Source organism: Narcine bancroftii, chromosome 3 (genome assembly GCF_036971445.1).
Source record: "Narcine bancroftii isolate sNarBan1 chromosome 3, sNarBan1.hap1, whole genome shotgun sequence".
NCBI classification, from domain to species: domain Eukaryota; kingdom Metazoa; phylum Chordata; class Chondrichthyes; order Torpediniformes; family Narcinidae; genus Narcine; species Narcine bancroftii.
The window spans coordinates 72122406-72138731 of NC_091471.1; the positions used below are offsets into that span (position 1 = coordinate 72122406).

Consider the following 16326-nt stretch of genomic DNA (forward strand, 5'->3'; position numbering starts at 1 on the left):
CTCATTGGCCTCATTGCTGGGAGCTACTCTATCCTTTGCGTTATCCAAAATTAATAGATGAGATCTTAACCCAGTTCTTAAGCATACAATAAGGATTTGGTCCCAGTTTCGTAAAACAAAATTATTAAAGCTAAAAAATTTATCTAGTTAAATGCATCTTCATTTCTCTTTTAAAGCATCATTGATTGATCAGGGGTTTTCAATATGGAAGACTAGGAGTAATAACCTTTTCAGATTTATTTGCAAGAGACTTCATAATGTCTTTCAATCAGTTTAATCAATTTTGATTTGATCATGGCACAATTTTTTTTGGATTATTTGCAAAGTAGGGACTCTCCCTACTTTCAAACTATCCTTCTGCTTACCCATCTAATATGATAGAAACCCTTTTACAGGTGTATCCACTTCCAAAGAGTGTTAATAGCTACAATATATAATTGGTTACTTAACTTGTGACTGATATCCAAAGATTAAAGGCGCTTGGGAATTAGAATTTCAAGAATTGTTTCTGGACAATCAATGGGATCATATTTTTCAACGAGTTAATACTTCATCAATTTGTGCCCGTCATTCCTTGATTCAGTTTAAGACGGTACATCAGGCACACATGTCGAAAGATAACTTGGCCTGCATTTTTCCTCAATGTAATCCCTACTTGTGATAGGTGCAAAGTTGAAGTAGCCACTTTGACTCCTATGTTCTGGACATGTTCAAAGCTAGATAATTTCTGAAAAATTGTCTTTTAAACCCTAACAAAAGTTCTAGAATTAGAATTATAACCAAATCTATAAAGAGCTATTTTTGGAATCTTACCAGTGGAGACTGGGCATATGCCTGTTTCTGCACAGCAAATAATTGCCCTTTCAAGATTATTGGCTACAAAAGCCATTTTATTTAAATGGAAGGATCTTAACCCACCTATTTCAATGGCTCTCTGCTGACATGTTACGTTTAAGTTTGGAGAAAATTAGGAGTCAGACATTGGATACATCTTTTAAATTTGAAGAAGCCTGGCAACCATTTACTCAATATTGACATATAGTTTAAGAATCAATTTTATACTGGATTCTCTCCTAGTTCCTTTTGGTAAATTTGGGTTTCACCAGGAAACCCTTTGTTTTCCTACTTTACTTTCAGTATAGACTGCCTAGTCCATTTTTCTTCTATTTATTTATTTTGGATTACTTAGAGGGATTTTGCAATAAAAATTAAATTTTTTATCTCTTTACAGGAAATTTATAGAAAATATATTTGTTAAATACTAATATGTTATTTTTCTTACACACTTGTAAATGTATGAATATGATGTACCTCCCCTCTTGTACAGATACCTACATACAGTCACTTCCCTTTATCTGGAATCCAAGCAACAGGCAGCCTCAAGCAACCCACAAAAATAAAAACATGGTAAACAAGTAAAAAAATACAAAAGTTTAAAATTGGCACCCCAGCAATACAATCTCAAGCAACTGGCAAATACACTTATCAGGCATCTAATCCCCATAGGTTCATAATACAGGGGATTATACTGTATTGTTATGTCACCTATTTAAGGGTTTATTGAAGATGCAATTCAAGACAATTATGAAGTTAGAAAATCAAAGTTAATAGGCTCTTCGCACTCAATACTTCTTTATTTAGTGACTTAAGTCTCAGGATATCTCCAATCTTTTAATGGAATTTTGTACCACTTTTCTACAAAAGGCTCCGGCCCAAAACGTCAGCAATATATATTTATTTCCCATCGACGCTGCAAAGCTGGCTCAATTTCAGGGTTCCCCCCCCCCCCCCCCTAACTGAAAAGTATTTATTACCTTGTAGTTTTGAGGGCATTTGAGCTTGATGGTAAAGTTCTTGAATAAAATCCCACTCAAAACTGATAAAAGCAATAGATTCCTTCCAAGACAATTAGTAAATCAATTGCAAATCTGTTAAGAACCTGGCACCTTGAGAGTTCCCTTTCATTTCAAATAATCAAATTGATAGGATTCAATTTTATAGTTGAACACTGGGAAAATGGCCAGTGACATAATATCTGCACAAGGCAACAATTGCAATAAATTTACATGACATAGAGTTTGACAGAGCTCAAGAACTCTGTGTGGTTATTGTAATAAAACATTTCAATTAGAATAAATTATAGTTGCTCCAAACATCCACATTAACACAATTTTGAATGCTGGCCACAGGTACCACAGTATTCACGCACAAGACAATTAACAATATCCAACTTCAGGCGATATTTTAAGAACTTAGCAAGATCATTCAGCTGAGATTATCAAGAGTTCAAAAATCTATAATCAGTGGCCCACCAAGTAGGACTTCTCTGTCTCAGTTTGAATAACCTGGGTTTAATGCTAATCTTCAGTACTGACTGTGCTCATTCTCCATGACTACTTGAGTTTTATTTGGATTTCTCCCGATATCCCAGTCATATGCTGGTTGGTAGATGATTTGACCATTAAATTGCCTCTACCGTTGAGGTGTAGCATCTTGGTTGGGGGTGGGGGAGGAAATTAGATTTGTGGAGTAGTGTAAATGGGTGCTTTACAGCTGGTCAGTGGGCCAAAAGGTATTTCCATGCTGTCCACTCTGACAAAACTATGCACCCTTCTTCTTGCATTTCCAACCATTTGTTTTAGATGTAGGAGTTCACTTCATAATTGAGACAGCAGTTCGTGAGGTAGAGATGAAGTTGTGCATACAAAGTTGTATACATCCAAGAGACAATGAAACATGTCTCGGAAAAAAAAGGTTCACTTAAATGACAAGTGTGTAGAGACTGTCTAATATGAGGAAAGGTAGGGTCTCCATTCACTGGATTGGAGAAGAATGAGGGGGAGATGAGAATGAGAATTGGGGGAATTGATAAGGCAAAGCATGGATGATGTTTCTCCTGGATGATGAACAACCAAAGGAACTGCTCACACTGACCATCTAAGCCTCTCCTATTCACAAAACATTATTTATTGTATAAAGAACTGTCCCACATATGTATTGTTTGTCTGTATGTGTGTTATGTCAGATTGTAGGTCTGCATGTTTTGTACTGAGGACTGGAGAACACTGTATGAGTACAACCCGATGAAACAATCAGATAACAATAAACTTGACTTATCCAAAAGAATACAGGACCAGAGGGCACAGTCGCAAAATAAACTGGTGCCATTTAAAAATGAGAGGAAAGAGTATTTTCTTCTCTCAAATGGTTGACAGTCTTTGTTCCAGAAAGCAGTGGAAACTAAATTCTTGAGTAGATTCAAAACAGAGAAATTTTAAATCAAGAGTGGGGAAAGAAGGCAGGAAAGTGGACTTGAAGCAAATAAAAAATGTCTACTCAATATTTAATACCATCATTATTAAGTATCCATTAACATTGGAAGTTTGAAGAAATAATATAAAATGCTGGAATTGCTCAACAGTCCAGGCACAGCTGTGGAGAAACAGCTTTACCATTTCAGACCATTGGCCACATCAGTTTTGAAACAGCTGCTTCCAATATCAAGTATTTATACAAAAAAAATTGCTTCACCCATTTGATTGTTGATGATATAATTATGCTTTTAGACACCAACTTGCAGCCTCCTGAAAACATTTCCCCAACCTTTTCTGGTTTGCTTATGCACTTTGTCTCTTCTCCAATTTTCCATAAATTAATCTGTTGTGCACATTTTCAAGGATTAGATACCCTTCTCAAAATAAAGCAGATGGATCATCTTTATATTGTTGGACCTCCTTAGGTCAGGTGGAATTGTTAATGTTTGAGGGTTAAACAATACAACAAATGCAAAACACAGACAGGTCGCATACTTTCAATGAATTTTTGACCAAGTACATACCAGTGTTATCAGACTGTAATGTAAGATTTGTTGCTGTACCATGTATCTCCAAGAAAGAAAATGCCTCCAAGAACAGCAGCAGGAAAGCCAGTGACATTCTCTCATTATGTAGCAGAATAAGCAAAAACGTTAATAGAACTACTACAACAAGGAGTGGAGCAGAGTAAACAGTTCCAAGTCCATAAGCAGCCACTGTTCGAGATTCATTCTGATCACCATTAAAATGTATTTTCATTGATTGCTGCATCTTACGGTATATCTGTGGGATTACATGTTGTGAATCAACTTTGATTTCGGGAGAATTTTTGCGGAAAGGGACAAGAGTTTCATCAGACTGCCTGTTGTCTTTCACAAATACAGTGATTGGATTCCATAATACAATAAAAAAGCCTGTTGTTGTAAGGCTAAAGACAAGGCCTGGGAGAACTACCACAATTTTCTTTTTCAGATCTTGCAGGTTGGTGGAAGTTTCTTCTGGGGTAGCATTTATAGCCCAATAACAGCTTGAGCAAAATACAATAAATGGAAAACCCAAACGTACAAAAAACACAATCAAATGTGAACTGTTGAGGTTTCCATAGTAAAGGAACCATTTTCGTACAAGATAAATAATGAGTGCAAATGAAAACACAGACAGAATATAATGGAAGTTTCTTTCTTGCCTAGCACTCAAACTTGACAAAGGTTTGAGGAAGGAAGAGGGTTCACAGTTTGCAAGTTCTTCACGACAGTTATGAAAATTATGAGAGAAAAGAATGCACAGCAGAAAAGTCACCAATAATGCAATTATGTAAAGAGATTCTTTTTTATACGGAATGAAACTAGGATTTCTATGCATGTCTGGCACATTTAAACCATGATTAAGTTTTCCATCCCATTTTAGTTTCAGGACTGTGAAAGTCACAATAGATTTCAAAAGGAAAGCTACGACTTGCCCTTCATTTACTACAAAGCTATTGGAAAACATAGCTCCACACCTTAATAGGAGAAATACCAAAGGTATGAAGATCTTCCACCAATTTATCCATTTCTCTTGAATACCAGCTTTGGTACTTCGGGATAACTGGATTGTAATGTGATGGTTAAAGTATTTAGATCTCCAAAAATTCCAATGGAAGCCCAAATGTGATCCAAAAGCCACCCAACAACACAATATCAGACGCTCCACTATAATGCCGGATACCAGCATCCAAATGTTGACGATTAACACTGCAGCCAGCCCCCAAATAATTGGATAGAAAATAAGTACTTTGTATCCAGATTCAAAAGTTGATACATTTTCAGATACTAGAAAACAATGCACACATGTTGCTGCTAGAAGTACAATACCAAACAGCATGTGGGTAGGGTTGAATTGGGCCCATGTTTCTCCACACATTTCCTTGGTCTCTCTCAAGTACTGCTGCAATGTGATCAACAGGTTTTGCATCCTTGTATGGTGATTTTGGTCAAGAACAATGTTTTCAGAAACTTGTCTGTGAATAATCAGGTCACTGTATTCAGCCATTGCTGTGGAAAACAATTGCTTCAGATAACTCAGCTTTTTCAAGGGTAGATCCTTGGTAACTTGAGAATAAGATTCCAAAAATCGATTCACCTGTAAAAAAGATATACACTGTATTATTAATATTTCTTTGTACACTTCCCCGCCTATTGTTTGGCATGAGTAATCTGATAAAATGATCACTAACTGACAATATTTAAAAAGTCCACACTAAAGAAAAAGTGATCAATTTAAACCAATTGAATTCTTTGAGCACTTCTAACATGATCAATTTAAAAAGATGACAAAGTAACAATTAGCTTTCCAATCACTTTGTTTCACGACGGCAATGGGGTAAATGCTGCTGGTTTTCTCACCTCTGGGACCTGAAAGGAGATGACAATCTAACTTCATGGCATCACATTGTTCTATTATCAACATGCCAAAGGGATCAACACTGATTCCATGAAGCAGTTTGGAAGACACATCAGCAGTTACCAAACGTAAAAATTAAACACTGAAAAGTAGGATGCAATTGACAGTACTAAGTAAACCATATCCAAAGGATCAAATCAGTCTCATTATAACTGGTCACACCCAATCAAGCACACAACTGGAGGAGTACAGCTCCCAAATGCCAACTACAAGATGAAAAAACTGCTATTATCTTTAGCCAGAAGAAAAAAAAAAATCACACAAGATTCCCTCCACCACAGAAGCTAGGCAGATCTTCAACTTGAAATGTTGACTTGGTTTCCCTTTCCACAGATTTTATTTTAAACTATACAGAATGGTCAAAGCCCCTTCTGGTCCATGAAGCCTATACCACCCAATTAACCAATCAACCCAGAACGTTTTGGAGGATGGCAGGAAACACAAACACCCACAGAAAATCCATGCAGATGACAGGGAGAACATAAACTCCTCATAGACAGCGCCTGTCATAGCACGTCGCTAACTGTGCCACCCATCTTGTTTGACCCGCTTCATTTACCAGCATTTTCTGCTTGAGGTAATTTGAATCACTTCAAACTTTGAGTTAAAGAAAAATTTTGGAGTACTAAACTCAGCAAAACCTACAGGACCAGCTACCACCTGCGCTGTAGCTTTCTTGAATGAGTTGTACCTTTCAGATTTTTCCAGTAAAATACAGGGATACATCCAATAATATGTGATATGGCTGGTCCACAAAAAGGACAAATCCAACACAACTTACTAAGCATCACCCCCCCCTAACTTCCATCCTGACCTCAAATTCACTTGATCCATTTCTCGCAACACTCTCCCTTTTCTCAATCTCTGTCTCCATCTTGGGAGACAAACTCTCGACGTACATTTTCTACAACCTCATCAACTCTCAGTTACCTTTTTTAAAAAAAATTAATTATTTGTATCATTACAGAAAAAAAACAATGAATAAAACATTAATCAAATATCCATATCCAACGATACAAAAAAATATTTTCTCCTTAACCCCCCCCAACCCAAAAGTAAGAAAAAGAAAGAAAAGAAGCACCTACAATTTAATATACAACAATACTAGCTTAGACAATCATTCTTAAAATTACTGATTAAGAGGAGTGTATAAGGTAGAAGAGGTGGACGGAAAGTTATTCATAAAATCCATATATGGTTTCCAAATACTATAAAGAATTTCAAGTCAATTCCTTAAACTATATGTAATTTTTTCCAAAAGTATACAATTTCGCATCTCACTATACCATCTACTTAGTAGCACTTCCTTATCACCTTTCCATGATAGCAGATGCTATTGAAATACTTAAAAGTTTTTCTTGATATTTATCCAATTTCAATTTTGTATCCTTTTCATATATATCCCTGAGTAAAAATATTCTTGGATCCTTTGGTATCTTTAACTTTATAATTTGTTCTAATAATACTCAGTTCATTCCAAAACCTTTACACTTTTTCACTAGACCTTGACCAAATGCAAAAAAAGTCCCTATTTCTTTCACACATCGAAAACACTTATTTGACTTAACTTACATGGAGTATAATATAACTGAAGAAGAAAATTATATTGAACCATTTGATATCTAACATTTACTGTATTCATAACACTTTCTTGATATAATTTTGACCAAATCTCCTCCTGAATTTGTATATTTAAATCTTTCTCCATCGCATTTTTGATTTATATAAATATTTTTTCTTTGTAATTTCTTATAATTTTATATACATATTAGTAATAAATTCACCAGGCCCAACACAGTCAAGGGTCTACAAGAATTCATCGGGATAGTTAATTTTTTTTTTTTTAAAACCACTGTTTCATCCCCTCAGTGGCCCGGATCATGCACCCCCTGTTCGGCTTGATGTCTGCCAAAACAAAAGAGGTAGTTTGGACAGAAGAAGCGACCACCAAGGATGCTCTAGCAAATGCCATACTCCTGGTCCACCTCTGAGTAGATGTCCTCACAGCCCTCACCATAGATACCGCCGAAGCAGCAGTCGATGGCATACTTGAACAGTTAATTGAAGGCTCGCGTTCTTCAGCCAACATTTGCGGCCCCCAGAGATCAAGTACAGCGCGTTTGACAGAGAACTGCTGGCCCTATATCTGGCCATTCGACGCTTCAGGTACTTCGTGGAAGGGAGGGAGTTCATGATCTTCACCAATCACAAGCCCCTCACTTTCACGTTTACCAAGGCGTCCGACCCTTGGTCAGCCCACCAGGAGCAACACCTGTTGTTCAGATCAGAATTCACAACAATGATCATCTCGGGGAAGAGCAAAGGGGTGGCCGATGCTCTGTCCCAGACGTCCATCCAGACGGTGCATGCTTGGCTCCAGGAGTGGATTATGCGGCATTAACAGAGGTAAAACAGGAGAACAATGAACTATCAGCATACCGAACTGCAGTTACCAGACTCCACCTTGAGAAAGTACCATTTGGGCCTAGAGGTACCAAACTCCTGTGCGGTACTTCCATCGGGCAACCTCAGCCCAGCGTACCAACCACTTGGAGGCACCAAATCTTCAACACTTTGCACGGGTTAGGCCACCCTTCCATCCTGGTGACCACCGAGATAATCACAGATCGCTTCATGTAGCATGGCCTACGCAAGCAGGTCCAGAGGCACGTAAAGGCACTGCTGCAATCTTTCCAGCAGATAGACAAGAGGCTCGAGCATGTGCACATGGACATCGTCGGCCAACTACCAATCTCAAGAGGACCAAGGTACCCATTTTTAATGGTGGACAGGTTCACAAGGTGACCGGAAGCCAACCCAATCACCGACACAACGGCAGACTCACGCGACAGGACACCAATCACCTGGCTGGCGAGGTTCGGGCTCCCCGCCCACATCACCTCAGACAGAGGAGCACAGTTTACCTCAGCTCGGTGGTCAGTGGCAGCGCAGCTACCAGGAATCCAGCTCCACCAGACAACTATGCACCACCCCTAATCAAACAGCCTGGTGGAATGTTTCCACAGGCACCTGAAGTCAGGCTGATGGCACGCTTCCAAGGGCCCAACTGGGCAGACAAACTCCCCTGGGAGTTAGTGGGCATCCACTCAGCCCCCAAGGAAAACCTGGCAGCGTCATCCGCTGAACTAGTTTATGGTCACAGTACCTGGCGAATTTGTGCCTACACCCGGTGGCCAAGAGGACACACCAGCAAAGGTCCTGGCCAGACCAGGAGAAACTCGGAACACTGGCTCTGGTGCCAACGACCCACCATGGCCCTCCTTTGTACCCAAAGACCTGCAGCAGAGCGAGTATGTGTTCGTCTGCCGAGGAGCGCACAGACCACCCCTTACAGCCGTCATATGAAGGACCCTTCAAAGTGATATGTCATAACGGGGAAACGTGTTTTGGATGTGGGTGGCAGAAGGAGGCATTTACCATAGACCACCTCAAGCCAGCACACCTGGACATTGAGCATCAAGTCACGGTCCCACCAGTCAAGAGGCAAGGACGGCCACATACAGCAGACAGTGTACAGGGTATGGTTTCAGCACTTCATATTGCCGGTTCTAAGGGGTCATGTGGTGAAATGGCACCAGCAGTCACGGTCAAATCTGCAGTCAGAGCCATACTTGGGAGCTCTCAGTGTGGGGCAAAACAGACAGGACGTTGACATCACTTCCACTCCGCACGAGTGCTGGGACCAGCATGGACATTAATGTGTGAGTTTGAATCAGTAAACGAGTTGGTTTGAAACTCTACTCGACTCAGTGTGTTTCTTCTACTCGCGGTGGCCAATAGCCACAATATTTCATCAATTTTTGTAATTGAAATAGGTTCCTCAAATTTCCAAATCAATTAATTCTGTTGCGGATAGAAAAGAGTCTACAATTAAACTGTGCAACATGATGTTAGAAAACAAAACACAACAAATCTTCTGGTTTTTATACCTGTATGGCATTGATGCAAAGTGCCTTTACATGTTCAAGATGCTGATTATCATCCAGCTTTGGTAAAGATGTAAACATGTCTGGTATCACCATGCCAATATTGCTGTATGGAATAGGAATCCCAAGTAGAAGAGCGAGCGTTGGTACAAGATCTATCTGAGAGACAACCTTTGGGTCCTAAATACAGAGAAATCTTTGGGTGAATTAAAGTAAAATAAATCATAACAATTAATGGATGACTACAAATTTCTCAAAAAATAAAGTTTGTCTTCATGAAAATATTTCAATGAAACATGCACGTCACTCCAATACTATAAGATTTTTTCCTCAAAACATGTACTTTATTGTTCCTAAATAATCAATTAAAATTCTCTCTTTCCTCCATTTAGAATGAGAACACAAATCAATTAAAGAAATTGTTAGATCACACCATTCATAAGAACAAGCATTTGGGAAATTAAATAAACCTTTGGTTATTTAAAAGAAACATTCAAGTTTAGTGTTCACCAAAACCTTTGCACAAAAATATTCCTGTAATCCTACACATTTGAATCAGATGTGCAGGGTGACAGGAATTCTATGAGCAATTTCCATTTCATACAAAGTACAAGTAGTTTGGCAGAATCCAAAATTTAAATTAGTAAGAATGGCAAAATCATGTAAAAAATTTTTTTAAAAAAACAAAAATTAAAAGAAAACCAGAAATGTTAAAATTGAGAAGATAGTTATACATTTTTTTTAAGATAAAAGATTTTGCATAAGGCACTAAAAATATTGAACATACACATGCTTTGGACTATTTTACATCCCAGTTTTCAAATATTTTAATTTTCAACAGGGAGATTTTGCATGAATGAAAGGAAAATACGTTGTGGTGTCAACGATAGGAGGCACAAGTTCTTCCAGAGGTGATAGTGACAATATCATGGAAAGATGCTTGAATATCAAAGAAAGCAAATTATAGCACAGTGAGGGTAAAAGTAACAAGAACTTTTGAAGGAAGCATATTGTGATATTTGAAAACGAGTAAAGATCTCTCATTACAATCATATGATGTCTTCGTTTGATCACATGGAGTATTGTGCACAAGGTCAAACTTGCTATAGAGGGAGTGCAGTGAAGACTCACCAGTCTGGTCCCTGTTATGGTCTAGTTTCATATGAGACAGTGAATGAGTGGTCTAGGGCTTTATTCACTCACGTTTTGAAGAATGAAAGTTAACATCATAAATATTTAAAGAATTTAATATGGTAGATGCAAGGAAGATGCTTTCCCTGCCTAAATATCTAGAACTTGAGGGGTCTGTGTCAAATTAGGGGTACAACTAACAAAAGGGAAAATGTCTTCATTCAAAGGATTGCTAATCTTTGTAATTCTCCTGGAGGGTGTAAAGGTTCAGATACTGACTACATTAAAAAAGGTCAGATTGCTGAATATTAGAGGAATCAAAAAATAGGGCTGTGGCGGCACGCCATTAGGCAGGCGAACTGGCCCCCGCTCGTCACACACGTGGCGGGGCAGCCGGCCAGAATGGCGATGTCGGGGCCCCACAGCGCAGTTCTCAGCCAGGTCCGGGCTGGGAGTATAAGACCAGCCAGGCAGCCTGCAATAAATCAGTTTTGCTCACTGAACTCAACCTGTCTGGTTGTGCGATCCTTCAGTTAGCAGTGTAGCCGCCGCTACAATTGGTGACCCTGACAGGTTCAAACGTCTTTAAACCCAACATGAATGATCCTTCGATCAATGCTATAGCCATCAAGCTTCCTGACTTCTGGGTTCAGGAGCCAGAGACCTGGTTTAGCCACGCAGAGGCTCAGTTTCACCTCTGCCAGATTTCATCGGATTTGACCAAGTTTTACTATGTGGTCGCCGCCAAGGACCAGGCCATCACCAAACGAGTGCTGCACCTCGTTCAGCACCCACCCGTGGAAGAAAAGTACGGGACCATGAAACGGGTGCTACCGGCTCCCTTAGCCTCTCCAGGCGCCAGCGTGCCGCTCGGATGCTGCGCCTCGACGCTTTGGGGGTCAGAACTCCAATAGAGTTGATGGACGAGATGCTTGCGCTCATGGGCGATCACACCAACTGCCCACTCTTCGAGTGCATCTTCCTGGACCATCTGCCTGAAGACATTCGGCTGTTACTGTCCCAGGAGAGCTTCATCGACCCGAGGAAGGTCACTCAAAAGGCTCAGGAGCTACGGCTCAAACAATTCCCGGAGGGCTCAGCAGTCCAGCAGGTTACGAGTTACCACACCAAGCCTTCCACTAGCGCTGCGGTGGAACACCCGGCCACTGCAAGGACCTCAAAGAGCATAGCCAGAAGCAAGCCATCCACTTCAGGCCTCTGCTTCTTCCACCAGCGCTGGGGAGCCAAGGCTCGGAAGTGTCGTCAGACCTGCTCGTTCCAGGGAAACAAGCAGGCCGGCTGCTGTTAATGGCTGCAGTGGCTGGCCAAGAACACAGCCTTCTCTACCTGCAGGATTCAGTCAGCGGCCGACGCTTCCTCGTCGACACTGGAGCCCAGATCAGCATCATCGCGGCCACAGCCATTGAGTCCCGAACCGGCCTCGAGGACCTCCCCTCCGTGCAGCCAATTTGATGGAGATTCGAACGTATGGCGACAAGACCGTCCACTTCCAGATTGGCCAGCGGTAATTCTCGTGGAGGTTCAGTTTCTTCCCTCGCAACTGCCATCCTGGGTGTCGACTTCCTCCTCACCCACGGACTCCTGGTTGACATTCGAGGTAGGCAACTGGTAGATGCCCATACCTTCTAATCCATTCGCCTCAACGCTTCCCGCACAGAGCAGCCACAGATGGCCATGGTCAGCACGCCCAAAGACGAGTTTCAGGGTATCCTGGATGAGTTCCCATCCCTCCTCAAGCCACAGTTCTCCGCCGCCTCACCACGCCACGGGGGTCTCATTACATCCCCACCCAAAGCCCGCCGGTCCATGCCAAGGCACGCCAGCTCCAGATAGCGAAGGAAGAGTTCTCGCATCAGCAGGAGCTGGGGATCATTCGACAGTCTTTGGGCCTCACCACTGCAACTGGTCCTGAAAGCCTCCGGTGGCTGGCACCCCTGCGGAGATTATCGACGGCTTAACGACGCAACAGTACCTGACTGTTACCCGATCCCTTACATCCAGAACTTTACGGCCAACCTGCATGGCATGAGGGTATTCTCCAAGGTCGACTTGATGCGTGGGTATTACCAAATCCCGGTGCACCCTGAGGACACACCCAAAACATCCATCATCAGCCCCTTCGGCTTGTTCGAGTTCCTACGCATGCTGTTCGGGCTCAAGAATGCCACCCAGACCTTCCAGCACCTCATGGACACAGTGGGCAGGGATTTGAATTTCGTATTCATTTACCTGGACGACATCCTTGTCGCCAGCAGAGACCGGGCACAACACAAGTCTCACCTGCGCACCCTCTTCTCCTGACTTGCCGACTTCAGCCAAAAGATCAATCCAGCCAAATGCCAGTTCAGGAAAGAGTCCATGCAGTTCCTGGGCCATACCATCACAACTGAAGGAGCTACACCTGGCGCTACAAAGGTCACTGAAGTCAGGGAGTTCTCACACCCAGACAACCTCAAGGGGCTACAGGAGTTCACGGGTATGGTCAATTTCTATAACCGCTTCATTCCAGGCACTGCGCACATCATGCAGTCGCTCTTTGTCCTCATCGTGGCCAAAGACAAGACACTCGCCTGGACTCCAGAGGCCAGCAGGGCATTCGAAGCCATGAAAGATGCCCTCACGAAGGCTACCCTGCTCATCCACCCATGCACCGACCTGCATATGGCACTCTCCGTCGATGCCTCTGCCACAGCCATGAGTGCCGTCCTGTAGCAGCAGGTGAACGGACAGTGGAAACCATTGGCATTCTTTAGCCGACTCCTTTGCCCGCCAGAGCACAAGTATAGCGCTTTCGATTGTGAGTTGCTGGGCATGTACCTGGCGGTGCGCCATTTCTTGGAGGGGAGGCTATTCACCATTTTTACCGACCACAAACCCCTCACTTGGGCACTCACTATGGGAAGAGATCCCTGGTTGGCCCACCAACAACGTCACATCTCCTTCGTGTCGGAGTTCACCACTGACATTCGGCATAAAGTGGGGAAAAACAACGTGGTGGCTGACGCACTCTCATGACTGGCCATTTGCACGCTGACACCCGGCCTAGACTTCGACCAACTCGCCCGGGACCAGAAGTCCGACGAGGAGACGCAGGCCTTCAGGACCGCCATCAACGGCCTGCGGTTCCAGGACTTCCCGACTCCTCACGGTGAGGGCACCGTCCTATGCGATGTCTCCATGGGCACCCCGCTTCCAGTGGTTCCCCAGCAGTGGCGCAGACAAGTCTTCCACCATATCCATAACCTTTCCAACCTTTCCATTAGGTCCACGGTCCATATGGTAGCAGAACGTTTCGTCTGGCACAGGCTTCAGAAGCAGATTGCGGACTGGGCCAGAACCTGCACCCATTGCCAGCTTTCAAAGGCACACAGGCACACCAGAGTGCCCGTATAAGATTTCAAACATGTCCGGGAATGGTTCAGCCACATACATGTGGACATCGTTGGACCCTTACCCTTTTCCCGAGGTAACCGTTAACTTTTCACGGTGGTAGACCGCACCACTCGATGGCTCGAGGCGATCCCAATGCCAAATGCCTCCACAGGTACCTGCTCCTGAGCGATTTTGAAGGGTGAGTTGCCCGGTTCAGCATCCCGAACCACCTCACCAGTGATCGGGGTGCCCAGTTCACATCTGCGCTCTGGGCACACCTCGACCACAGGCTGAGGAACGAGCTACATCACACCACAGCCCATCACCCACAGGCCAATGGGCTAGTCAAGCGATTGCACCGCCGCCTCAAGTTGGCACTGATGGCCCGCCTCAAGTTGGCACTGATGGCCCGCCTCAAGTTGGCACTGATGGCCCGCCTCAAGTTGGCACTGATGGCCCGCCTCAAGTTGGCACTGATGGCCCGCCTCAAGTTGGCACTGATGGCCCGCCTCAAGTTGGCACTGATGGCCCGCCTCAAGTTGGCACTGATGGCCCGCCTCAAGTTGGCACTGATGGCCCGCCTCAAGTTGGCACTGATGGCCCGCCTCAAGTTGGCACTGATGGCCCGCCTCAAGTTGGCACTGATGGCCCGCCTCAAGTTGGCACTGATGGCCCGCCTCAAGTTGGCACTGATGGCCCGCCTCAAGTTGGCACTGATGGCCCGCCTCAAGTTGGCACTGATGGCCCGCCTCAAGTTGGCACTGATGGCCCGCCTCAAGTTGGCACTGATGGCCCGCCTCAAGTTGGCACTGATGGCCCGCCTCAAGTTGGCACTGATGGCCCGCCTCAAGTTGGCACTGATGGCCCGCCTCAAGTTGGCACTGATGGCCCGCCTCAAGTTGGCACTGATGGCCCGCCTCAAGTTGGCACTGATGGCCCGCCTCAAGTTGGCACTGATGGCCCGCCTCAAGTTGGCACTGATGGCCCGCCTCAAGTTGGCACTGATGGCCCGCCTCAAGTTGGCACTGATGGCCCGCCTCAAGTTGGCACTGATGGCCCGCCTCAAGTTGGCACTGATGGCCCGCCTCAAGTTGGCACTGATGGCCCGCCTCAAGTTGGCACTGATGGCCCGCCTCAAGTTGGCACTGATGGCCCGCCTCAAGTTGGCACTGATGGCCCGCCTCAAGTTGGCACTGATGGCCCGCCTCAAGTTGGCACTGATGGCCCGCCTCAAGTTGGCACTGATGGCCCGCCTCAAGTTGGCACTGATGGCCCGCCTCAAGTTGGCACTGATGGCCCGCCTCAAGTTGGCACTGATGGCCCGCCTCAAGTTGGCACTGATGGCCCGCCTCAAGTTGGCACTGATGGCCCGCCTCAAGTTGGCACTGATGGCCCGCCTCAAGTTGGCACTGATGGCCCGCCTCAAGTTGGCACTGATGGCCCGCCTCAAGTTGGCACTGATGGCCCGCCTCAAGTTGGCACTGATGGCCCGCCTCAAGTTGGCACTGATGGCCCGCCTCAAGTTGGCACTGATGGCCCGCCTCAAGTTGGCACTGATGGCCCGCCTCAAGTTGGCACTGATGGCCCGCCTCAAGTTGGCACTGATGGCCCGCCTCAAGTTGGCACTGATGGCCCGCCTCAAGTTGGCACTGATGGCCCGCCTCAAGTTGGCACTGATGGCCCGCCTCAAGTTGGCACTGATGGCCCGCCTCAAGTTGGCACTGATGGCCCGCCTCAAGTTGGCACTGATGGCCCGCCTCAAGTTGGCACTGATGGCCCGCCTCAAGTTGGCACTGATGGCCCGCCTCAAGTTGGCACTGATGGCCCGCCTCAAGTTGGCACTGATGGCCCGCCTCAAGTTGGCACTGATGGCCCGCCTCAAGTTGGCACTGATGGCCCGCCTCAAGTTGGCACTGATGGCCCGCCTCAAGTTGGCACTGATGGCCCGCCTCAAGTTGGCACTGATGGCCCGCCTCAAGTTGGCACTGATGGCCCGCCTCAAGTTGGCACTGATGGCCCGCCTCAAGTTGGCACTGATGGCCCGCCTCAAGTTGGCACTGATGGCCCGCCTCAAGTTGGCACTGATGGCCCGCCTCAAG

General features: G+C 44.7%; 1 protein-coding gene and 1 long non-coding RNA gene across 3 annotated transcripts in view; one reads left to right on the forward strand and one right to left on the reverse strand.

The window, feature by feature from the left end:
* Positions 1–16326, forward strand: part of LOC138757250 (uncharacterized) — a 124787-nt gene that overhangs the window by 82721 nt on the left and 25740 nt on the right. The window lies entirely within an intron of this gene.
* pigo (phosphatidylinositol glycan anchor biosynthesis, class O) overlaps positions 1–16326 on the reverse strand; it is a 57622-nt gene that overhangs the window by 15549 nt on the left and 25747 nt on the right. For both annotated transcript variants that reach the window (XM_069924260.1, XM_069924261.1), the window contains exons 5-6: positions 9707–9883; positions 3839–5435 (exon numbers count right to left, since the gene is read on the reverse strand). In XM_069924260.1, coding sequence (XP_069780361.1) covers positions 3839–5435; positions 9707–9883 — 1774 coding nt within the window. The remainder of the gene's footprint in view (positions 1–3838; positions 5436–9706; positions 9884–16326) is intronic.